At 36.4% G+C, this 26,282-nt stretch overlaps 1 protein-coding gene across 2 annotated transcripts; it reads right to left on the reverse strand.

Annotated features, from left to right (window-relative positions):
• Nucleotides 1–896: 896 nt before the first annotated feature.
• Nucleotides 897–19,768, reverse strand: LOC120127679 (trigger factor-like). Of its 2 annotated transcripts, none has more exons than XM_039145539.1 (2): nt 19,282–19,768; nt 897–1,085 (listed from the first exon to the last, which is right to left on the reverse strand). In XM_039145539.1, exons 1-2 carry the CDS (start codon nt 19,454–19,456, stop codon nt 922–924), a joined length of 339 nt encoding a protein of 112 aa, XP_039001470.1. In that variant the 5' UTR covers nt 19,457–19,768; the 3' UTR covers nt 897–921. The 2 variants fall into 2 exon arrangements, with proteins under 2 accessions (XP_039001470.1, XP_039001471.1); XM_039145540.1 differs by having other exon boundaries at nt 897–1,077; nt 19,277–19,765.
• Nucleotides 19,769–26,282: the final 6,514 nt, after the last annotated feature.

A 26,282-nucleotide genomic window follows, 5' to 3' on the forward strand; every position in this document is an offset into this window, starting at 1 on the left:
AAAAAATATGTGTCGTTGTTGCAGTTCGACTCTCATTCATACTCGTACAATTACATGCCTCCAACACATATAATGTGTGTTTACTTTTTATCACAAATTTTCTTTTTTCCCCTTCGTTTCAACTTAATATGTGCTTTAATTGTCGCCACATAGAGAAAAAGCACATAATACAAGACGAGTTTTCAAATATGTCTTCCACACACATACTTTTAATTTATAGTAAAAAGGGATGACAATCTAAATAAATTAAGTAAATCCGATTTGATTATCATATTTTTGTACTCGTCACTTAATTTAATATAAATATAGGGAAAGATCTACCCAGTTCAAACCAAAATTAAGTAATCTCCGTACAAGCTGAATTTTTTGTAAAAACATGCATCGCCATCCGACATGATATATATATATTTCTTGATAAAATAGATATCTAATTAAAATATATAGAGAAAAACATATTACTACTATTACATCTAAATATATATAAAAGATAATTATACTGTTATCTTAGCTCATATCACAAAATTTTCATCATAAACACAAATTAAACCTTATCCTTTAATAAAATTCGACTCAATTAAAACTCAAAGTTTTAAAATAAAAAACAAACCATATAAAATAAAATAAAAACCCGTCTTTGAATCCTATTATGCCCATACCAATCCATCCATGATCAAATTACTAACCAATTGTTAGAGTAGAATTCAATCTAAAACATTGATAAAGTTACACCGTTTCTAAACCAGCTAGCTGCTCTCGATATACAAAATCAAATCTTATGCATATTACCACAATGTAATACTACTTTCATATTTTCCCTACTTTCTAAAACAACAGAAAGGCAAATGTGGTTTATAACGAGAAGAGGAGGAGATTGAACTTGAACTTATATGACAGCAGCCCTCACTGGTCCTTTCATCAGCCCTATCGCTTGGACGGCCTCTCATTATCATCATCCTCTCCGCTGTCATCACCATCGACATCGGAATCATCTCTGTTCGATCTCTTCCTCTTCGGTGGAGCTTCAATCTTGCCAGCACCTACGTTTACTTCCTCTTCCTCTTCTTCATCAGCGTCGTCCTCACCGTTTTCTTCTAGTTCGAAATCACTAACGTCTTCTTCATCTTCGGCTCCACCAACGGGTCGGACAAGGTGTTCTGTTCCCATATCCCCCCTAACACAAAACATGTAAAGGAAATCACGACCAAAAAGATTAACGAAACTATTTTTCCAGTATATTTTCCTAGTAACCAAACATAATGGAATAAATAAGTTCAAAATATAACCGTAGATCTAAAGCTTTAAGACAGGATCTGAAAGCTCTAAACTATCCAAAGCATAACGGAGTTTTTTTTTTAAATTCGGATATTGATACCGGCCATCAGCGGCAAAACTCAAGACATAATGCATTCAAAAAAAATATTTTACGAGATGATGCACTGGCCAGATTAATTGCTCGAATGGGGTAAATTCTACAGTGACAGCATAGGTCGCCATGCACGCCCGGTGTCCTTATAGGTCACCATGCACGCCCGGCGTCCTATAAGGTCGCCATGCACGCCCGGCGTCCTATAAGGTCGCCATGCACGCCCGACGTCCTATAAGGTCGCCATGCACGCCCGACGTCCATCATTCTTTGCCCTCTGCTTTGGTTCTTTGCCCGCTGTTGCTCGCTGATGCTGCTTTGGTGCTATGCATAGGCCATGCACGAGGCATGGGATAGGTCGCGCTGCGCTTTGTTCACATGGTCTGATCTCGGCAAACCTCTGCATGGGCCATGCACCAAGGATGACCAAGGATCGGTTCATGCATGGGGCACTCGGGGCGACCAAGGATCGGTTCTATCGTAGGTTGCCATGGCCGGCGACATGGTAGGTCGCCATGGAGTGCCGACATGGTAGGTCGCCATGGAGTCCCGGCGACATGGTAGGTCATGAGTCCGGCGACACCGACGACATGGTAGGTCGCCATGGAGTCCCGGCGACATGGTAGGTCTGCATCATCATGCATCCATAGCTGGGAGATTCCTGCATCGCGACCAAGCTTTAACCCTATCACTCATGCATGCATTGCATCCATAGCTAGCTGGGAGATTCCTGCATCCGTAGCTGCATGCGTTGCATCCATAGCTGTATGATTGCAACGTTAATTTAGCTGTTAAATGCAACAAATATTGCTGTTCAATTGAAGACTTTCAATGCTCAATAGTTATACGATTCAATCCTAATATTATTTTATTCAATAGGCAAATTTTAATGACTCTGTACAACGATTTTTTGCTTTATATAAATGATATGGGGTTTAGGGTAGAAGCAGAAGCAGAACCAGGAGCATAAGCATAAGCACATATAAACTTTGCCGAGAGAAAGAAAAGGAAGAAGAAGAAAATAAGATAAAGGATCAAACATAGTTTGTGAGGTAATTTTTTATTGTTTAATTTAGTTTATTATATGAAATTATTAGTTTGTTAGTTTAAGGTTTAGGGTAAAACTAAAATCTAGTTAATTAGTTTGTTAGTATAAATTATTAGTTTGTTAGTTTAAGTTATATATTATATTATATAAAAAAATTAGTTAATTAGTTTATTAGTTTAAGTTATTAAATATAAAAAAAATATTAATTAATTTGTTAGTGTCTTTAAACATATATTAGATTGTTCATTGAAGTTGAAGTTATATTATAAAAAAATTAATTAGTGCTTAATTAGTGTGTTATTTTAACTAAGTTATATTATAATAAAGAAATAGTTTATTAGTTTAAGTTATATTATAATATATTAGATTATATAAAATTAATTTGTGGGAGCTATTGCTTTTTAAATAAATTAAACGGTTTACACATACAGGGCATTATTCCACAACATTTGCCCATGTTGAAATTGATTCGAATAAAGAAACAAATAAGGAAAAGAAAGGAAATGAGGAAGGCATAAATACGTGAGTAATTTATTATTTTTTGTTGTCTATTTTTGTTGTTGTGTATGTGTAAATTAGTTAGATATTAAGTTTATATTAGATTATATAAACTAATTTGTGCGAGATAATTTTTGTTTAAAAAAATATTGTGTTTAAAAATATTTAGTGTTGTTTTAAAAAAATATTTTGTTTTATTTATATTTATGTGTAAATTAGTAAGGAGTAAAAATTAATTGAATGAAATAATCCGGCCAACGCATTATCACGATATTTTGCCTAACAAATTTATTTGATATTTTTAAAAAATAAAAAATATTATCAAACTAATCATGATTATTAGTAATAATTACTAAATGATTAGTATCAAATCTAAATCATTAAATATTTATAATAAATAATTATTAGTAATCATGTCTAAATCATATTATTATTAAATCATTAAATGTCAAATCATTAGATTAATAATAATTATTAAATCATTATTAATAATATTAGTAATTAATCAATTAATCAAGTTAAATAACAAATTTTATTTGATCATTAATATAATAGTATATTATATTATATTTAATGATTTAATGTTTTATGAAATTATCTTATCTAATATTTTAATCTAAATTAATTTATTTTTTTATTTGTAGAGAAAATGAGCAACAACTTTTTCACGATTGTCCATTATAATGGACAAATTATGGAAAATGAGGTCGGAGTAGTTTTTCAGTCTGAAAAACCAATAAATATGATGTTCAAAAAAGACATCACATTTATAGAAATGAAGCATAAGATAGAAAGAAAAATTCGAGCTACAGTTGATGGTTTGAGGTATAGATTTATGATATGCCCCAACCCAGTTAGATATGCTGCAGTTCCACTTGAAGAAGATGGTGATATTGGAACCATGGTTGGATTACATGAGTCAACCAATATAGCAGTTATTGAGTTATTTGTTGATGTGCGTAACATATGTGATGTTCCTGGGTCATCAAGAGGTGTGGCTCAAAATCCATCTGAAATGGCTTTATATAGTCAGTTTGAGAAGCCGACGTACAGGTTCCCGAACAGTTTTATGGCACTATTGGAAAGTATAAATGAAGACGGGGGAACATCTGCAACAACAGAGTATGAGACGAGAAACATACCGAAATTTGTTGTTGATATTGACGCTGAAAATCGATGGAGAGAAATTCACGATGATTCAAGCGAAGATGAAGAAACCGAAGAACCCGTTTTGGGCGACGACGAAAATATTTTGGTGGAGGTGCAAATGATGAAGTTCCGACACCGTATGAAGCTACTCCTCACATATACGAGATAGACTATGATGCGATGAGGGCACCTGAATTCCCAGATATGCCACATTTACCTCCATACCAAATGACTGAATCATTCGATAATTCTGGTGAATTTTCAGTTGGGGTGCAATTCAGAGGAAAAAATGAAGCTACGCTGACGATTAAAGAGTACTGCATCAAATGCCATGTTGATGTCCATGTTGCAGAGTCTAACCAGAAAACCCTATACGCGAAGTGTGCAAAATATGGCCCAGAGTGCAAGTGGAAGATCAGAGTGTCGAAAAATCAAAGGCACGATGTTTGGGTCATCACGAGGTACAATGGTCCGCCAAATGTAACCCCCTAGACCCGGTCTGTGAGTTAGACTCAAACCTAAGTGGTCACATATCCCATTCAGAGGTTTTTTTTTAATATCTTACAATACATTATATTAATAATACAGATATGTCCAAAATTATAGCAAATACATGTCACCAAACATAACTGAAAAACATATAGAAATATATGTTCGTACAAAATAAGTAGTTGATTTCCACTGATGCCAAATCTGCTAGCTTACTGTCTGCTACTATCTGAAAAAGGGTAAAAACTACAGAATGAGCTAAAAAGCTCAGTGTGCTCCATACAGTATATAAGAAAAATATACAGATAAAATCTTTCAATGAAGTCGGTTTATGCAATATGTTTTTATTTTTATTTTTAAAACATGAACACTACCCCCATCCGTTCATATCATAATTGTGTAGGTTCCCCAGAACCATACACCCAACCGCACATGCCATTTAGACCCTGAGCACAAAGCCGAGAAGTCTGCAGATAATCTTCCTTCAACAATACCCCCCCAAATGACAATGAATGTATTCAATTGAAAACAATGATTAATCACTTAAAACATAACAAATATTTCATACTTAGAAACCATATGCAGAAATACGGAAATCAGAATTCAAATCAATAATTCAGATATCAGATAAGCAGATCTCAGAAATCGGTATGAAATACCTTAATTCAGAAATTATATCAGAATATACAGCAAATCAAATATCAAATACTCGGTATTCAGATAAATTATTTAAATCAGTAATATAATACTGTTAGGAAACACACCTGTAACAGTCTGGGAAATCAGATAGGGAAGCCTATTACTGGGTATGTCGATCACGTTCTGCTGCAGCGCTAGACCCTACGAATTGGAAAAATCCATATTGGAATCCTAATATAAATAATCTAAATATTATTTAAATAATATACGGAAACCTACGGGTAATTCTCGTAGTACGCGATTCAGGCTGATCTAACGAACGGATAATACCGGACCTAATTGATCCTTGCTCAGGTGAAACACGAGTACCTTCATAAAATATTTTATTGAAAAATATCCTTGACCAAATCTCATTTAAATAATCAAAATATTAAAATATTAAGCCTTTTGGGTTTACAAGCTCGATTCGGGAATTTCGGGTCAGAATTTGGCAAAACGGACTTCGGAATCAAATTCAGGACGTCGAAAAACATAAAGTATGACCATCTGAAAATTCGAATTCTTGGTCAAAATTAAAGTAAACGGTTTTGACTGACGATTTGGAGACATTCGGGTTTGAATTTAGCAAAACGGACCCCAAAAACGGATTCAGGACGTCGAAAACTATCAGGATAGGTATTCTCGGTCGAAAACAAAGGTCGTTTAAGAGCCGGTCAAAGCCGGTCAAAGTTCTGGTCAAAGGAGGTCAACAAACTGTCAAACATTTTACACAAATAGCACCATTTTCGAATTAATTCCCAAAATATCATTTTGTTTCGAAAATTACTATAATAGCACCCATTTCGAATTAATTCCCAGAATAGCACCAAAACTGAATTAATTCCCAGAATAGCACCGGTCAACGATCAACGGTCAACGGTCAACGGGTCGGGTCAACGGTCGGGTAAACGGTTCGGGTCGGGTAAACTGGTCGGGTCGGGTAAACGGGTCGTGACCGGTCAAAACCGGTTTCCAGCGTTCACTCGCCTGCGGCGGCGCGTGGGGCGCGTGCGACGTCCTCCGGGGCTCTAAAATCACGGAAAAATTTCTAAAAATTATTTTGAGCGATTTCGAGATACTTACAAAGATCGGTTCAAATTTTTGAACGGCGAAGAGCTCGATTTTGACTCGGCCGAATCTTTGACTGATCCACCTCCCCAAGCGCCGCCGTCAACGGAGGTCGAGGATGACACCGGCGGACTCGGAACGGCACAAGGAACACGATGGTGCGGGAGGTGTCGTAAACGGAGCAACGATCGGCGATGAATTTAGGATTTTTCTAGGCGATTGAGCTAAAAAAACGTCGATGCTTTGACTTGAAATTCACGGCGTTTGGCAACGTTTCGCTTCAATTAAATTGAAGGGTTTGTTCCTCGCTCGATGATGAACACGATGGTGGTTTTTAAATGACGATCGGAATTCGGACGGCGTCGGGATCGTCGTCGGAAGTTGAGGTTGGGAGAGGGAATTTGGGAAGAATTGGTTTCTGAAATCTGAAACTAATTCACGTATATAACAGCCCTTACCTAACATTTTAGGGAAAATTCAGGGCTTGGTCCCTGAATTTTCTTTAACTCTTAAACAAGCTTCAAGATTTAAAAACTTCCAATTTAGTCCCCAAATTTTCACCAATTACTCAATTAAAACCTCAATTCCCAATTAAATATTATTTTAAAATTTTCGGGTTGTTACAATTCTCCCCCTCTACAAGAAATTTCGTCCTCGAAATTTACCTTATGAAAACAGATTAGGAAATTGAATCTCCATTGACTCCAATGTCTCCCAAGTAGCTTCTGAGGGGCTACGATTACTCCACTGAACTTTGACCATTGGAATACGCCTATTCCGAAGAACTCGCTCCTCCCTCTCTAAAACCTGAACAGGCTCCTCCTCATATGACAAATCAGGTCTCAGCTCTACCTCATCAACCTGAATGATGTGATCTGGATCTGGACGGTATCGCCTCAACATAGATACATGAAAAACATCATGAATACGACTGAGCTGGGGAGGTAACTCAAGTTGATAAGCAACAGGTCCGACTTTCTTCAGAATACGATACGGCCCAATAAATCGCGGACTCAGTTTACCTTTACGTCCAAATCTCAATACCTTCTTCCATGGAGATACCTTAAGAAAAACCTGATCTCCAACCTGAAACTCGATATCCTTACGTCGCTTATCTGCGTATGACTTCTGCCTATCAAATGCCTCCCTTAAGCGATCACGGATCAGTCTAACAGTATCTTCAGTCTCTCGTACCAAGTCTGGACCCAAAGTTTTTCTATCATGCAACTCTGTCCAACATATAGGAGTACGACATCTACGTCCATACAGAGCCTCATACGGTGCCATGCGAATACTTGCCTGATAACTATTATTGTAAGCAAACTCAGCTAATGGCAAGAAATCTTCCCAACTACCACGAAAATCAATCACACAACCCCGTAACATATCCTCCAACACCTGAATCACTCGCTCAGACTGTCCATCAGTTTGAGGATGAAAAGCTGTACTGAAATTCAAACGAGTACCCAGAGCCTCGTGCAAAGCTTTCCAGAACCTGGAAGTGAATCTCGGATCTCGATTAGATATGATAGACAACGGAACACCATGAAGTCTAACGATCTCAGAAATGTACAACTTAGCCAGTTTATCCAGAGAATAATTAACCCGAACAGGGATAAAGTGCGCTGACTTGGTGAGTCGATCAACAATCACCCAGATAGAATCCTTTTTGGAAGGAGTTAGAGGAAGACCAGTAACGAAGTCCATTGTAATACGCTCCCATTTTCACTCAGGAATCTTAATTGACTGTAACAATCCAGACGGTTGCTGGTGCTCTGCCTTAACCTGCTGACAAGTCAAACACCTCGCCACAAAATCTGAAATATTTTTCTTCATACCAGTCCAAAAGTAGCGCTCTTTGAGATTATTGTACATTTTGTCCCCACCAGGATGCATAGCATAAGGACTACTATGAGCCTCCTGAAGAATAATCTGTCTCAACTCATCATCTTTAGGGACGCAGTAACGACCGTGAAAACACAAAATACCATCCTGGTCCACAGTATACTCCGAACTCAATCCTTGCTTAACTTGTTGAATAATGGGAAGCAACGAGTTATCAAGGAGTTGTTTAGCCTTAATCTCCTCGGCCAAAGTAGGTTTAACCTGTAACTCTGCTAACAAACTATTATCATCAAATAAGCTCAAGTTAGCAAATAAGGCTCTGAGATCTGATATCGCCTTACGGCTCAAGGAGTCTGCCACTACATTAGCCTTCCTGGATGATATTCTATCTCAAAATCATAGTCCTTTAAAAGCTCCAACCAGCGACGCTGTCTCAAATTTAATTCTTTCTGAGTAAGCAGATACTTCAGACTCTTATGATCAGTATAGATATAACACTTTTCTCCGTAGAGGTAGTGTCTCCAGATCTTTAAAGCAAAAACCACCGTAGCTAATTCCAGATCGTGAGTAGGATAATTACGCTCATGCGACCTTAACTGACGTGACGCATAAGCGACAACCTTCTTCTCTTGCATCAAGACACATCCTAACCCAGAAAGAGAAGCATCACTGTAGACAGAAAAATCCTTCCCAGATTCAGGCTGAATCAACACTGGGGCTTGAGTTAGAACAGTCTTCAATTTCTCAAAGCTAGCTTGTTGGTCCTCAGACCAGACAAATGGAACATCTTTCCTCAATAGTTTCGTTAGAGGAGCTGCAATAAGGGAGAACCCCTCAACGAAACGACGGTAGTAACCAGCTAAGCCCAAGAAACTACGGATCTCAGAGACGTTTCTGGGTTGCTTCCAGTTCATAATAGCCTCCACTTTGCTCGGATCCACCTGAATACCATTAGCAGAGACGATATGTCCAAGAAAAGTCACTTCGCTGAGCCAGAATCCACACTTGCTCAACTTAGCGTATAGCTTATTCTCCCTTAGTGTCTGTAGAACAATACTTAAATGCTCCTCATGTTCTACCTCACTTCTAGAATACACCAGAATGTCATCAATGAATACAACTACAAACTGGTCCAAATAAGGTCGAAACACCCTATGCATCAGATCCATAAAAAGCAGCAGGGGCATTAGTTAACCCGAATGACATCACTAAAAACTCATAGTGCCCATATCGAGTACGGAAAGCAGTCTTCGGAATATCCGAATCTTTCACTTTGAGTTGATAATAACCAGATCTCAAGTCTATCTTTGAAAAGATAGAAGCCCCTCGAAATTGGTCAAATAGATCATCGATCCTGGGCAGAGGATATTTATTTTTAACAGTGAGCTTGTTCAGTTTTCTATAATCAATACAGAGTCTCAACGTCCCATCTTTCTTCTTGACAAAGAGAACTGGGGCTCCCCACGGTGATACACTGGGTTGGATAAATCCCTTGTCCAACAACTCCTGGAGTTGGACTTTTAGTTCCTTAAGCTCCTTTGGGGCCATACGATAAGGAGCCATTGAAACCGGGGTAGAACCAGAATAGACTTCAATCTCAAACTCGACTTCTCTATCTGGAGGTAATCCAGGCAACTCCTCGGGAAAAACATCGGGAAAGTCCTTGACAATTCGGATGCCTTCAATATCAGATTGCAATCTCATAGTGTCCAAAATATAAGCAAGAAACGCCTCGGAACCCTTCCTGATCATCTTCTCCGCTACCAAGGCAGACACAACATTCGTCAGAAATCCACGTCGTTCCCCGATCATTACAATCTTTCGATTATCCGGGGTCTTCAGAACAACTCTCTTAGTCTCAAAATCAATATTTACTCGATGTTTGTCCAACCAATCTACGCCGAGAATCAAATCGAACTCTTCAAAGGGTAACTCTATCAGGTCAGCCAGAAAAATCTCCCCATTGATCTCTATAGGACACTCTCTAAAAATACGATCCAACACGATGGATTTGCCTAAGGGGATTTGAACTATCACTGAACGCTCAGTATTCTCAACAGGAATATTTAGACCCTCAGAAACGGAATGTGATACATAGGAATTTGTAGAGCCACTATCAAATAATGCAAAATATGGAACTGAATGAATAGTAACAGTACCTGCAGTCACATTAGGCCCATCACGATCTTGTCGAAGTCTAGCAGTGTAAACCAAAGCAGGTTGTCTGGCCTCAGATCTGACTTGACCCCTACTCTGAGATGCTCGGCCCCTATTAACTGATCCAGGTGCTCTCTCCTGAGTACGACCACCCGCAGGAGTCTGAACAGTACTCTGAGTACGAGCGGGAGTACGAGCTGGTGTCTGAACTGTAGAAACTGACATTGTGCAATCCCTTATAATATGGTCACTAGAACCACATCTAAAACATGTGCCAAATTTTCTTCTGCATTCCCCAAGATGATGTTTCCCACAGTAATCACATGTCTGCAAAGGTTGCAACCCAGAAGATCCACCATGTCTAGTAGACTGAAAAGTTGAAGCACCAGATGCAACAGGTCTGACACTCGCACCGCCTCTCTGAAAGGAATCACCCCTGCCTCTCTTGTTAGGATGTGCAGAAGAATTAACAGAACCAGAAGGCCTCCTGAATCGGGTTTGAGCTCGATCACTATCTCTCCTGTGCTCCATACCCAGTCGCTCTATTTCCTCACCAGTCTTGGCTATCTCAACCAAAGCATCAAAATTTCTCTCTCGATGGGTAGCGACTCGACTCCTGATCTCATACCTGAGTCCATTCTCGAACCTCAAGCATCGATCTGTCTCAGTGTCCACAAGTCCAGGAGCATATCGGCTCAATCGGATGAACTCAACCTCGTAATCCATAACAGACATATTACCCTGCTCCAGATTCTGAAACTCTGGCGTCGCTCCTGCAGATATCTCTCTCCGATGTAGCGACTCCGGAAGCGCGTCTTGAAAAGATCCCATGTTAATTGGTTCCTCAGAATACTACCAGAAATGGATTGCCACCATCTGAAGCTTTCTTTCTTCAACATAGTTAGGGCCCCCTTTAACTTTTGCTCAGGTCTGAGGTCCATCTCATCCATAATCCTCTCTGTGTCCTCCAGTCAATACTCATCGTCTGTCGGAGGTCCACCAGTAATACCCTCAAATAGTACTACACCAGCAGCAACCAGAGAATTTGAAATCTCCACTGCAGTCATGTTACTAGGGGCTCTAGCAGCTCTCTGAAACATGCGGAAGATAGCTCTATTAATGGCGTCTTCATTCATCTCAATATCCTCATATTCAGTGACGGGAGGGTCTCTCACGGGAGTAAACTGATCATCATGAGAAAGAGTCGGATCTACTTGCTGAACAGGAGGATCACGTGGTGACATCGGATCATCTATCGTAACAGAAGGTCGAGTGACTCGCCCTCTACCACGTCCACGTCCTGTCCTACGACCTCTAGCAGCATTCATAGTTGGATCTATAAGGCTCTACAGAAAGAATTTGAAACATATGTCAGATTAGCATCAGGGATCTCGAGAAAACTTTAAATCATAACTAAGGTGACATGTTCTTTTTTTTCTTAAAAATTCAAAGTTTAGGACCCATATACAGTCCGAGTGTTTAAAACTGAAAGCTCTGATACCACCAAATGTAACCCCCTAGACCCGGTCTGTGAGTTAGACTCAAACCTAAGTGGTCACATATCCCATTCAGAGGTTTTTTTTTAATATCTTACAATACATTATATTAATAATACAGATATGTCCAAAATTATAGCAAATACATGTCACCAAACATAACTGAAAAACATATAGAAATATATGTTCGTACAAAATAAGTAGTTGATTTCCACTGATGCCAAATCTGCTAGCTTACTGTCTGCTACTATCTGAAAAAGGGTAAAAACTACAGAATGAGCTAAAAAGCTCAGTGTGCTCCATACAGTATATAAGAAAAATATACAGATAAAATCTTTCAATGAAATCGGTTTATGCAATATGTTTTTATTTTTATTTTTAAAACATGAACACTACCCCCATCCGTTCACATCATAATTGTGTAGGTTCCCCAGAACCATACACCCAACCGCACATGCCATTTAGACCCTGAGCACAAAGCCGAGAAGTCTGCAGATAATCTTCCTTCAACAATACCCCCCCAAATGACAATGAATGTATTCAATTGAAAACAATGATTAATCACTTAAAACATAACAAATATTTCATACTTAGAAACCATATGCAGAAATACGGAAATCAGAATTCAAATCAATAATTCAGATATTAGATAAGCAGATCTCAAAAATCGGTATGAAATACCTTAATTCAGAAATTATATCAGAATATACAGCAAATCAAATATCAAATACTCGGTATTCAGATAAATTATTTAAATCAGTAATATAATACTGTTAGGAAACACACCTGTAACAGTCTGGGAAATCAGATAGGGAAGCCTATTACTGGGTATGTCGATCACGTTCTGCTGCAGCGCTAGACCCTACGAATTAGACAAATCCATATTGGAATCCTAATATAAATAATCTAAATATTATTTAAATAATATACGGAAACCTACGGGTAATTCTCGTAGTACGCGATTCAGGCTGATCTAACGAACGGATAATACCGGACCTAATTGATCCTTGCTCAGGTGAAACACGAGTACCTTCATAAAATATTTTATTGAAAAATATCCTTGACCAAATCTCATTTAAATAATCAAAATATTAAAATATTAAGCCTTTTGGGTTTACAAGCTCGATTCGGGAATTTCGGGTCAGAATTTGGCAAAACGGACTTCGGAATCAAATTCAGGACGTCGAAAAACATAAAGTATGACCATCTGAAAATTCGAATTCTTGGTCAAAATTAAAGTAAACGGTTTTGACTGACGATTTGGAGACTTTCGGGTTTGAATTTAGCAAAACGGACCCCAAAAACGGATTCAGGACGTCGAAAACTATCAGGATAGGTATTCTCAGTCGAAAACAAAGGTCGTTTAAGAGCCGGTCAAAGCTGGTCAAAGTTATGGTCAAAGGAGGTCAACAAACTGTCAAACATTTTACACAAATAGCACCATTTTCGAATTAATTCCCAAAATATCATTTTGTTTCGAAAAATTACTATAATAGCACCCATTTCGAATTAATTCCCAGAATAGCACCAAAACCGAATTAATTCCCAGAATAGCACCGATTAACGGTCAACGGGTCGGGTCAACGGTCGGGTAAACGGGTCGGGTCGGGTAAACGGGTCGTGACCGGTCAAAACCGGTTCAAAACCGGTTAAACCGGTCAAAACCGGTTTCCAGCGTTCACTCGCCTGCGGTGGCGTGTGGGGTGCGTGCGACGTCCTCTGGGGCTCTAAAATCACGGAAAAATTTCTAAAAATTATTTTGAGCGATTTCGAGATACTTACAAAGATCGGTTCAAATTTTTGAACGGCGGAGAGCTCGATTTTGACTCGGCCGAATCTTTGACTGATCCACCTCCCCAAGCGCCGCCGTCAACGGAGGTCGAGGATGACACCGGGGGACTCGGAACGGCACAAGGAACACGATGGTGCGGGAGGTTTCGTAAACAGAGCAACGATCGGCGATGAATTTAGGATTTTTCTAGGCGATTGAGCTAAAAAAACGTCGATGCTTTGACTTGAAATTCACGGCGTTTGGCAGCGTTTCGCTTCAATTAAATTGAAGGGTTTGTTCCTCGCTCGATGATGAACACGATGGTGGTTTTTAAATGACGATCGGAATTCGGACGGCATCGGGATCGTCGTCGGAAGTTGAGGTTGGGAGAGGGAATTTGGGAAGAATTGGTTTCTGAAATCAGAAACCAATTCACGTATATAACAGCCCTTACCTAACATTTTAGGGTAAATTCATGGCTTGGTCCCTGAATTTTCTTTAACTCTTAAACAAGCTTCAAGTTTTAAAAACTTCCAATTTAGTCCCCAAATTTTCACCAATTACTCAATTAAAACCTCAATTCCCAATTAAATATTATTTTAAAATTTTCGGGTTGTTACAGCACACATGTTTGCGAAACTCCATCGAACAAGACCACCGACTATTGGACTCCGATGTAATATGTGAATACGTGAAGGCGATGGTTGAAAAGGATCCAAGGATATCTTGTTCAGTGTTAGCTGCATCTATTCGAAGCCAATTTGGATATCAAGTAAAATATGGCAAGGTGTGGAATGCGAAGATGAAGGCAATGAAGCTGACGTATGGAGATTGGGATACATCGTACAATGAGCTACCACATTTGCTACAAGCAATGAAGCGATTTATCCCAGGAACCATAGTGAAGTCTCAAACCATGCCCGCATATGACGAAGAAGGTCAACTTCTGCGAGGGAAGAAAATATTTCATAGACTATTTTGGGCATTCAAGGCATGTATTGAAGGATTTCCATTTTGCAAACGTATGATCCAAGTAGATGGTACGTGGCTGTATGATCAATATAGGCATGTACTTATGATGGCAGTTGCTCAAGATGGTGAGCGAAATATCTTCCCAATTGCATTCGCCATTGTTGAGGGAGAGACAACAGAGGCTTGGGATTTCTTTCTGACCAATCTACGTCAATATGTCGTTCGTGAAGATGGAGTTTGCTTTATATCCGATGGAGTTTGCCTCATCATTAGTAATGATATATGTATTTCTATGAATTTCTATGTATTTATAAGATTTAGTAATGATTAGTAATGATGAAATTATTATTAATATTTAATGATTTGATATTAATGATTTAGTAATGATTAGTAATAATGAAATTATTATTAATTTTTAATGATTTGATAGTAATGATTAGTAATAATGAAATTATTATTAATTTTTAATGATTTGATAGTAATGATTAGTAATAATGAAATTATTATTAATTTTTAATGATTTGATAGTAATGATTTAGCAATGATTAGTAATAATGAAATTATTATTAATTTTTAATGATTTGATAGTAATGATTTAATAATGATTAGTAATAATGAAATTGTTATTAATATTTAATGATTTGATAGTAATGATTAGTAATAATGAAATTGTTATTAATATTTAATGATTTGATAGTAATGATTTAGTAATGATTAGTAATAATGAAATTATTATTAATATTTAATGATTTGATAGTAATGATTTAGTAATAATGAAATTATTATTATTTTTTAATGATTTGATAGTAATGATTTAGTAATGATTAGTAATAATGAAATTATTATTAATTTTTAATGATTTGATAGTAATGATTTAATAATAATGAAATTGTTATTAATATTTAATGATTTGATAGTAATGATTTAGTAATGATTAGTAATAATGAAATTGTTATTAATATTTAATGATTTGATAGTAATGATTAGTAATAATTAAATTATTATTAATTTTTAATGATTTGATAGTAATAATTTAGTAATGATTTGATAGTAATGATTTATTATAAATATGTCGAATTTGTTAAGGTTTGAAAAAACTAGTCTAATTTCAATATTAAATTTGTAACAAATAACAAACTAGTTTACAATTGTTGCCGATGTCGGGGAGTTGTTGAATGATAATGTTGGGGCGGACGTCTAATGCGTTGTGGCCGTTGCAGTTGCTCAGGAGTATGGTACCCATCCTCCTCATTCTTTGGGGGCATTTGAACTGACATGTGTTCAAAGTCATACGTCGACGAAAACATGGGAGAGTAGATGGATGCATCAGGCTGCACAAACTCTGGTATGTATGCATCGCCGAACGGTTGTGGTGCGCTATTATCCACATCGGTCATTTCCGCTTCAGGTTGTTGAGATGAACTCCCACTCCCACTTGGTAGAGAGTATTCAGCTTTACCAAATCTTTTCTTAAACCTCAAAAATTGTCACCTCTCCATAATTGTTGTCAAGAATGGCTTTCCATTATCCAAAAAATAAGCAAGGTAAGCCGAAGTCTCAAAATTAAAGTCGTCGTCTTGAATGTCGTCAAGAGTTGGCATGAATGAAGCCCTATTGTTCCAAGCATTAATGTAGGTTGCATGCTTCTCAACCCAATTAACATTTTCTTTACGACGACCATCAAATCTGTGCAGCTGGTCATGCATCTCAACCTAATTCACCTGACGACGACCATCTAAGATTTGGAGGAGGTCATGATCCCATGGACTCCGCGGAATAGGTTGGTGGAAGTGGAATTGCCTCAACACTCTATCCCCAAATTGGATCTCAACAAACGCAAAATTGATCAATGGTGTAACATCACACCAATATTGAAACCCATCTAAAATATCGTGCGGTATCAACGCAAGTATTTCTTCATTCATGTATGGTCTCCAATTAAACTGTAAAATTACAAAAACAATAAAATTTATTTAAATCAAATAATATAGTTAATTTAAATAATAATTAAAAATAACAGATTATACATACCTCCTTTTTTGCCTTAATGTCGATCTTCAGCCTGAACTCTTTAATGTTGTTGTGCACCAACCCCGTGCCTTCAATTTTATGCCTCCATCTGTATATCAATCAAAACAAAAATATGGTCATTTTTTTTATAATTAATATTTTATATTAAAATAGAGAATTCATATTACCTTCCGGCAAGCGGAAAGTCAACCGCAGTCCGACTAATCGGTGTCAGAAACAGAAGTCTATGCCAAGCCCATGACTGTAGCAGCAACAGACATCCACCGATTTCTGCTGTATTATTATCATTCACGACTAATGACGCCTTGCACATCTCACGATACAAGAACGCCAATATCGCCGATCCCCAGCTATATTGCCTACTATTCTCAAAATTTCTTAAAAAAAGAAGATATTGAGTGTGAACATAACTACCGGATTTATCCGGCATTAAAATACCCCCAATCAACTGTAATATATATGCTCGTATTGCATATATAATTTCGTGCTCCGTACTATTTGGTTGAAGCTGAAATTCATTCTTCAACCATGACAACCTCACACGCCACCCTTTACACTCTGGTGGTACGGGCGTTTTCCCAAGAAACAAGCTACAAAGTTATGCCACATTATTAAACTCATGTGACATTACCACTGGCATCCCATTTGTTTGGACCCCGAGTTGCAATGCCACATCCTCCAGAGTTATCGTATATTCGTCACACGGCAAATGAAACGTGTGCGTTTCTGGTCTCCAACGCTCAATCAAGGCACTGATCAAACCTGTGACCAACTTGTAATCTTGCACAAATGTTACATACCAAAATCCAGCCTCCTGCAAGTTTTCTTTTATCAATCTGTGTGGCTTGGGCACTTTATGTAGCCAAAGACGAAGGACTCGTTGCTCGTCCTCCTACAATTAAATAATATAAAACATTTATCACAATCACCATAAAATAATATTCAAATATTTATTAATTATAATTCATTAAACAAATATTTTTTCATCATTATTCCCAAATGACTTGAAATATGTTCATTGTCAAGTCTCAGCAGTGGAATTTGGTCAGCCATTGGAATGAATCTGTAAAAAAAATTAAACAACATTTAAAAAATCATTTAATATAATTTAGTGTTAAGTAACTAACTAACTAATTTACAACCCAACAAAAAAATTTAATATAATAACTTATAATATAATAAACTTATAAAGTAACAAACTAAATTTTTTAAAATATAACTTAAACGTGAATTTTCTTTAAACAACTAATAAACTATTCTTTAATATAACTTCAACTAATAAACTATTCTTTAATATAACTTAAACTAATAAAATATTTTTTAATTATAATTCACTACTAAAAAACCTAATTAACTAAATTTTTTATATAAAATAAATTCAACAAATCATATGGCAACTTAACTATTTAAGTAACACAAACTAATTACATATTTTTATATATAACTAACTACAAACTAACTAATTAAGTAAATGTTTTACCCTAACCCTAAACTAACCCTAACCCTAAACTAACAAACTAATAATTTAAAATAATAAACTAATTTAAATAAAATAAAATGAAAATTTACCTCGATGTTTGCTTGCCGGACTCCCTTTCTTCTTCTTCCTCTTCTTCCTTTCCTTTCTCTCGATACTCTTCTCCCTTTCTTTCTTATGCTTCCTTAACCCCATATCATACCCTCTATATATTAAAGGGTCGGCTGCCATGCACCAATAATTGAAGAATCACGTCATGCACCAATAATTGAAGAATCACGAGCCGTTGATTCTCGTGGATTGCAGCAATAATTGCTGCATGAAGCAGCAAAAATTATGCTGCAATAATACATCGAGCAGCGAGAGCAGGCGAGCAATAATGCAGCGAGCAGGCGACCATGCAGCGTGGAGTAAGGGCCAAAGACAAGGTCGCGAGCAGGCGAGCATGCAGCAGGGGATGTCGTCGGGCGTGCATGGCTACCTATGGTTGGGTTGTGCATGTCCCATGCACACGATCATTCCCATACACACGACCTGGAATGAACACGACCCTCGTCGGAAGCCACGTCGGAAGCCACGTCGTAGGTCGGCCGGAAGGCATGGCGACCTACGGCCACACTGTTGATTTCGCCCTATTTCAGCAAATAATCTTGCGAGAACGTTATTTCGTGAATTATTTATTTTTCGTGCATTATATCGTGAGTTTAGCCGGCCATCAGCTACGTGATCTTGGCTATGGAAAACTAAGGTGATTAAGTAACTATAATAATTAAAGATAAAGTGCGATTTAGAAAATAGATCTGAGAGGAAAACTAAAGAATCAGCTAATATCCTTCCAGAAATAGTTTAATTGATGAACAATTAAACTTGTTTTTTTTATTATAATAAAAAGGCCTTAAAATTTTGAAGTTTAACCTCGAATTAATGAAAGAAATAAACTATAATGAAAAAAGAAAAGAGTAAGAAAAACAAAGGATCTGAACAGTTTCAGCTGGAAAAGACTTGAAAATACAGAGAATTTTCAAATAATCACAATGATTAAAAGGTATTAAAGTAGATTAATAGAGTTTACATCTTCCAATCAAACAATTAGCGAAAGATACGTACGAAACACAATAGATCTTAAAATTTTCAGCTGAAAAAGACTCGAAAATTCAAAAATATTCAAATAAAACACAATAATTAACTGTAATCAAGTTAGATTAAAAGAATTTACCTCCTCTTCTTCTTCAACTTCCTCGTCGTCTCCGCCGCCTTCACCATCTTCGTCTTCGTCCTCATCGTTCTCGTCCTCGTCGTCATCAACTGATTGCACCGGAGGACCGCCGGAAGATTGAATAACCCTGCACTTCATCATCTTCATCATTCTCTCCTTCGTCTTCGTCGTCTTCTTCATATTCGCCGTCGTCATCATCGTCTTCTTCCTCCTCTTCGCCGCCGTCTACTTCACTTTCATCTTCACGCACAGCCTCTTCTTCCTCCACAGTCTTAATTTCGTTTTCATCCTCGAATTCTCTCTGCTCTTCCAACAACTTCATATTTAGAAAAAAGAAAAATCGAATGAAAAAGCTTCCCTCTTTTTTTTTCTCGGGAAAAAAATCAGAAATTTGGAAGAGAGGGAGGGGGAAGCTTGTTTGCTCTCTCTACCGGTAGCTTCCGCAACGGGGATCTCAGCCGTTGAAATGGGTATTCACGCGGATTAACGACGTGGAGAGTGATCGAATGGTTTAAATGAAAGAATATATATTTTTATGGTAATTGATTCGTTGCGGCGCGTCTGTTTCCGCTTTTCTTCATCAGCTGCTTCTCACGTGCGAGATATAGCGAGGGGAACCAAGTGTCTAGGGCTAACTGTTTCTCTTCTTTTTCTTTCGAAACTATACCATTGATTGGGCCCATTAAATTTAAATCCATAGTTCAAAGGTTGAGTCATTTTGGCAATGTTTATGGCCCAAATTAGAAGAAGAAGAAAACAATTGGAAGAGAGATTTACATTTAATATTTTTTAGTTAAATTAATGAATAATATATGATGAGGAAAAAGGGTAAAGTACATAAATGCTCCCTAACTATATGATATTACTTTTTAAGTCTCTCAACTATTAAAAGTTATAAAATAGTCCCTTAATTATAGGATGTTGCTTTGTTGAATCTCTTGACTATTAAAAGTTACAAAATGATTCATTATATTCCAAACTCATAATTTTTCGTTAAAAAATTAACTGTTGTCTGAGTTTGATGTTAACATGTTGATTGAGATATGATAGTAATTTGAGATTATGAAATTAGATTTTATCATATCTCAATCAACAGGTTAGCGTCCAGCTCAGAATGCCGTCAAATTTTTTAATGGAAAAAGATAAGGTTGGAACATAATGAATAGTCGGGTGATCATTTTGTAACTTTTAACAGTCGATGAATTCAACAAAGTAACGCCTTATAATCGATAATCATTTTATAACTTTTAATAATTAGATGACTTAACAGAATAATATTCTATAGTCGGGAGACTATTTGTATACTTTAGTCAAGAAGAGATTAGGGGTGAGAATGAAGGTTAGTTATTTAGGGGATTAAAAATGTTTAAACAATATTGGATGAAGTCGTTAATTGATATATATGTCCTCCGTCAATGCTGCTTGTAAGAGAATAAATTTTTTGATTACCGATAAAAATAAAATAAAAATCTTTGGGACATCTGCGCGTCTGTAAGAGAGTTTCTATTAAAGTAGGAGGTGTGTGCTGTAGTTGACGACTTGTGACTAAATGTGTTTCTAATCGTTGATGGATTTCAATTTTGAAAAAAAAAGGAAACTATCCAACAAGAGACGTCAACGACGACTTGTCACCGAAGAAAACAACCGACTCTTTCACCAAAAAAACATTTCTAGTTCCCCAAATAATTGAAAAAATATTTTTTACTAATTAAAGAAACACAAATAAAATGACAATTATTATTATTCTTTGAGATTTTAAATTTGAACAATACGTATACAAAGATATATACACGTTCAATGTCAAATGATTGAGTATTTAACAAGATACTATTTACATTCACTCTAGACTAATAAAAAAATTATAATCAAATCTGAAGAAGATTGTTTATCAAATAAACATTTGAAGAATCAGCCTAACCTTTACATAATTACCTTCCTTTTTTTCTTTTAGATCAATTATTTTTTAAAAATATTTTATATACTTTAATTTCATAATTCAGCCTATATAATTAAGGAGTCCAAAAAATTAAATTCTCAATCCAATCGAATTAATCTCTTCATGTATGATAAGGAAATAAAGCAATGGCTTGGGATGCATAACCAAAAGATAATAATGAAGTTCAAAGGAAAAGAGGTCCGTGATCTGAAAGACTAAAGCTATTCAGCATGAGTCAATTCAATATATTTCTCCTAATCATTGAAACAATCCTATCTAAAATTATTTTTTAAATGATTTAAACATTTAAAAAAATCTAAATTTTTTAGTTCAACTTTATATCAGTTTATATATTGCTTAAATATATTTTAATTATACATTATAATGATTGATTATAATTATTTAAATGAACATTAAAAATATAATATTCCAGAAATAAATATGAAAATCTAAAATATTAGGGAGCCAAACACGTGTACCTAGTCTGGTTTTGCGAACGGGCATGGCAAGCATAAAGTGAGAATAAGTTAAAAAGATACAGAGTTCCCGTTTTGACTCGTGAACTACCAAAAATGGTGTAGAAAGCACTATTTACAAATGGATTTCCTTGTATAAAAAAGATGAGAGGCTCAGTGAAGGGATTTCATGCATTATTTAAGAAAAATAGCCCAATTTTTTTAATGGTTTAATCGTTGATTATATTCGAGATTAAGTTGAATCAGTCTTTTAAATAAATAAATTTTAACAACTTTTTAATAAATATGATTTGAATAAAATATTACTTTTAAAAATCTTTGGGGTTTCGTCACATTTCATCGTTCATGGTATAAATAATAGTAACAATTTTGAGGCACAAAGGAGACAAACCATGTATTTTGGACGTCGCATTAGTGGTAAGATTTGAATCTTAAATGAGAGAGGACAATATCATTCAATTATTTATCAAATTACATAATAGTTCATCATATTATATAATTAATTTTATCTACGATTAACCTATTGAATATAAGACTCGTGCATGTATATTGCTCAAATCATCTCGCACTATATTGGAGTGTGTAGAATGCTAATGTGTGCATTGAGTGAGCTTTACTGTGTGTGTGTGAGTTGTTATGGTTGTTAAGAATAGTGACATATGAAGTTTGCTATGGATGTTGTTACAGGTAGTTGTGAGATCGAGTAAGCTTGAAGTCATGACTACTATATAAGCTAGTTGTGTTGTAGTTACAAATAAGAAATAATAAAACCAGATGCTATTCATTTCTTCTTAATCAACTTCTCAACATGGTATCTTTCGCCAAGGTTCTGGGCATTTTGTTTTCACGCTTATAGATTTTCTTTCTTTCTGTTTCTTCACTCATGGAGTTGAGCATTGCAGTTGAACGAGTTGAATCATAGAGCCCTAAGGGCAAATAAGAAGCCAAGATCGAGGAGACCATCATCTCCGTTGATGACTTCAACTTAGAGGACGGCAAGGAATCGATTATCGTTGTTGTAGTTGTCACAACCGATCACCATGCTGAGGTTGCTTTCACCATTTCTCCAGCGGAAACTGTCGAGTCAGTCCAAGAGACCAAGAGCATGAAGAACGATAAGAAAAAGAAACAGAAGAAGGAGGTGCAAGTCTCCATCACCAAGAAGCCCTTCGTCTTCTATCTGAATGCCAAAAGGTACATCAATGAGTTCAACGAGGTTGAACTTTACGGCTTAGGAATGGTTATTCCTACTGTTGTCACCATAGCTGAGATCCAGAAGCAAAATGGATTTGCAATCTAAAAAGGAATAACGACATCGACTGTGCTCAGCACCCATGAGGATCGAAAGGTCGACAGATTGAGAAAGCTAAGATTGAGATAGTGTTAGGAAAAACTAAGAAATTTGAGGCCGTCTGGAGTGCGGTGTTGCAATTCTTTGTAAACCGCTCGACAATGACAGTAATGAGCCTCCATTATAAACTTTAATCGCTCAAGAAGGGTAGTGATACAATGCGGGTTTACCTTACTCGAATTAAAGAGGTGTACGATACTCTTGCCTCCTGTGGAAGTCCGATTCCGTCGATGGAGCATGAGGTCAGTATTTTGAAGGGTTGTCGTGTGAATACCAGCCATTTGTGGCTGTTATAATTGCCATGAGGGAATCACTTTCCCTGGAAAGCTTATGTCCTATGCTTGTTGATGTCGAAACCCAACTTGCTGGGTTTGATACTCAAGTTGAGACACTTTCGATGAGTGTCAATCTTGCTCAAGGAAAAGCGGTTGATCCTAACCACGGTTCGTATGTTCATGCTTCCAATCTATTCGACCAAATGTTTCAATGATGTTGTTGGTGTTTGGGTTGTTGCACATTGTTATAGAATATATATTTTTTAGAATTTTTTTAATGTCCATTCACATCAAAAGTTTGCATCGATTCAAGTCGAACTGAAGGAAACATCAAATTTCAATTCAAGTCGAACGGAAGGAGTCATCACATTTTCGATTCAAGTTTAACGGAATGAGGCATCACACTTTCGATTCAAGTAGAACAGGAGGAAGCATACACTTCTGATTCAAGTCGAACGGAAGGAGGCATCGCACTTTTGATTCAACTAGAACGGATGGTTTACTAAATCATTGTCCAAATCTTCGTTTGAGCAATTTCGACCCAAAGTGCATGTTTTCTCATTTGCTCAAGGAGAAGGAAAAGAGTAGGGAGAATATTGGGGTGTGTAGAATGTTAATGTGTGCATTGATTGAGCTTTACTGTGTGTGAGAGAGTTGTTATGGTTGTTAAGAATAGTGACGTATGAAGTTTGTTATAGATGTTTTTATAGGTAGTTGTGAGATTGAGTAAGCTTGAAGTCATGACTACTATATAAGCTAGTTGTGTTGTAGTTACAAATAAGGAATAATAAAACCATATGCTATTCATTTCTTCTTATTCAACTTCTCAACATACTAGTGCTACATTTTAATTTGAAACTAAATGTACAAAGGTTAATTTGTTTGTAGTAAATGGACCAATTCGCTTCAAAACTTGCATTATAGTGATTAGTTAAGCAATTTAATCATAGATTATTGTAGCATAATTAAGCATAGATATGAGAACGGGATGTGTGACAAATTCTGACATAATCTTATAGATTCATGTTTATTCTTTTAAAATTTAAATTCGGGAGGTGTGAAATTTTATCACAAAATTTAAGTTAATTTTTACTAAATCAAAATCGAATCAAATCTAATCCGACTCAACTCGTATCATCTCTAAGCGTGACAGAGGATTTAGGGATTAAACAGAAAATTAATAGCAACCAATAAGTTAATGCAAATTTTCATCCTTTACACGTGGTTAAGTCAACTTTAATAGCATTGATTAATGATTCATGTAGAAAAATAAAGCTATTTGACATAACTAACACTAATTTTCTCTAATATCCCCTTTCTGACACCGTTTGACCAATATTTCCCGAAGTAGCACCCTTTCTGTTGAGCTGGCGAAAGGCGCGTCCCCGGGGACGCGCTTTACCCGTGTTTTCGCTGAGTTGGATGCCACGTGTGGAAGGCGCATCCTTGGGGACGCGCCTTCACTGACTCGACTGCCACGTGTGGAAAGCGCATCCCCGGGGACGCGCCTTCCATTAAATACCATAAATGCCCCCATCCTTTTTCCCTAACTACCCCTCTCCTCCCCTATATAAACCCCCTCAACCCTCCCTCATTCTTCACACCAAAATCATATTCTTCTCTCTTATATAACTCAAATTCTCCAACTATTTAAGTTTTAAATTTGTTATTAGTGGTAAGAAATTTATTTTTATGTTAGTATTTTTTTAAATAGTTATTATACTTTATATTAATATATTTATGTAAATATTATTTTTTTATTAAAATAATATTTATATAATTATTATTTATTTAGAATTAATAATTTTTTTTTGCTAATTATATTGTTCTGTCAACAGTTATAATGGAAAACGAAATGCTGTTGCGATTGGATATTGATCATATCTCCAGACATTTTAGCGATATGGTAATATTTTTTATAATTAATGTTAATATTTAAATTTATTTTTATTTTAAAGTTATTATGAATTTATATTAATTTTTATTTTTTATAATGTATATTATTTAGGATACTGATCGTATTTTAGAGACTTTTATTAAAAATCCACGTATACCGACACCAGAACATATTTTGCCATATTTGGCTTCTGCCGGGTTCGGGTATATTGCAACAATTATAGGCGGTTGCAAACTCGAACCTCTCCTAATTTCTGCACTGATTGAGAGGTGGAGGCCCGAGACACACACTTTTCACCTTCCATGTGGAGAGGCCACAATTATATTGGAGGATGTCTCTATGCATCTGGGGCTTCCCGTCGACAGAAATATGATGTGTGGTATGGCGGATGGTGATTGACAATTAATGTGCATTGATTATCTTGGAGCTGCTCCGCCAGAGTTTAATGGAGGTAGAATAACTTTATCTTGGTTGAAAGCTAATTTTGAGGTTTTAAATGAAAATGCTTCAGAGGATCAAGCAAAGGCATGTGCTCGGGCATATATTCTACGAATAATTGGAGTAATATTGATGCCCGACAAATCTCGCAACCAGGTGCATTGTATGTGGTTGCGGCATCTGATCGATTTTGATGAAGTTGGAAGATATAGTTAGGGCGCTGCAGTTTAGAGAAATGTGTCGGGCGACGAATTATAAGAAAACTGCTATCGGTGGATGTCTTCTGCTTCTACAATCATGGGCGTGGTTCCGCATGCCTTTCTTATGCCCGATCGTGAATGAACCATACGTATTCCCCTTATTGTTGAGGTAATTTTCGAACTAAATTTTGATTTAAATATTTTCAATTAAATAGGGTTATATTTAGTTTATATTATAAAGCATAGGTGGTCGATGAAAAGAAAGGACAATAAAAGTATACCTACTGGGTTAGAGGAAATTCGTTTACTTATTGATACGAAAGCTGGGTCTGAGGTATGTTTTTAAATTTGTTTAATTATTAATATTTTAATTTAAAATGCTAGATATAATTAGAATATTTTATTATTTGAATTGCATATTTATATTTCAATTTCAGTGGATACCTTATGC

The sequence above is a fragment of the Hibiscus syriacus genome, unplaced genomic scaffold (genome assembly GCF_006381635.1).
Source record: "Hibiscus syriacus cultivar Baekdansim isolate YM2019G1 unplaced genomic scaffold, ASM638163v2 tig00110472_pilon, whole genome shotgun sequence".
In the NCBI taxonomy this organism is placed as follows: Eukaryota; Viridiplantae; Streptophyta; class Magnoliopsida; order Malvales; family Malvaceae; genus Hibiscus; species Hibiscus syriacus.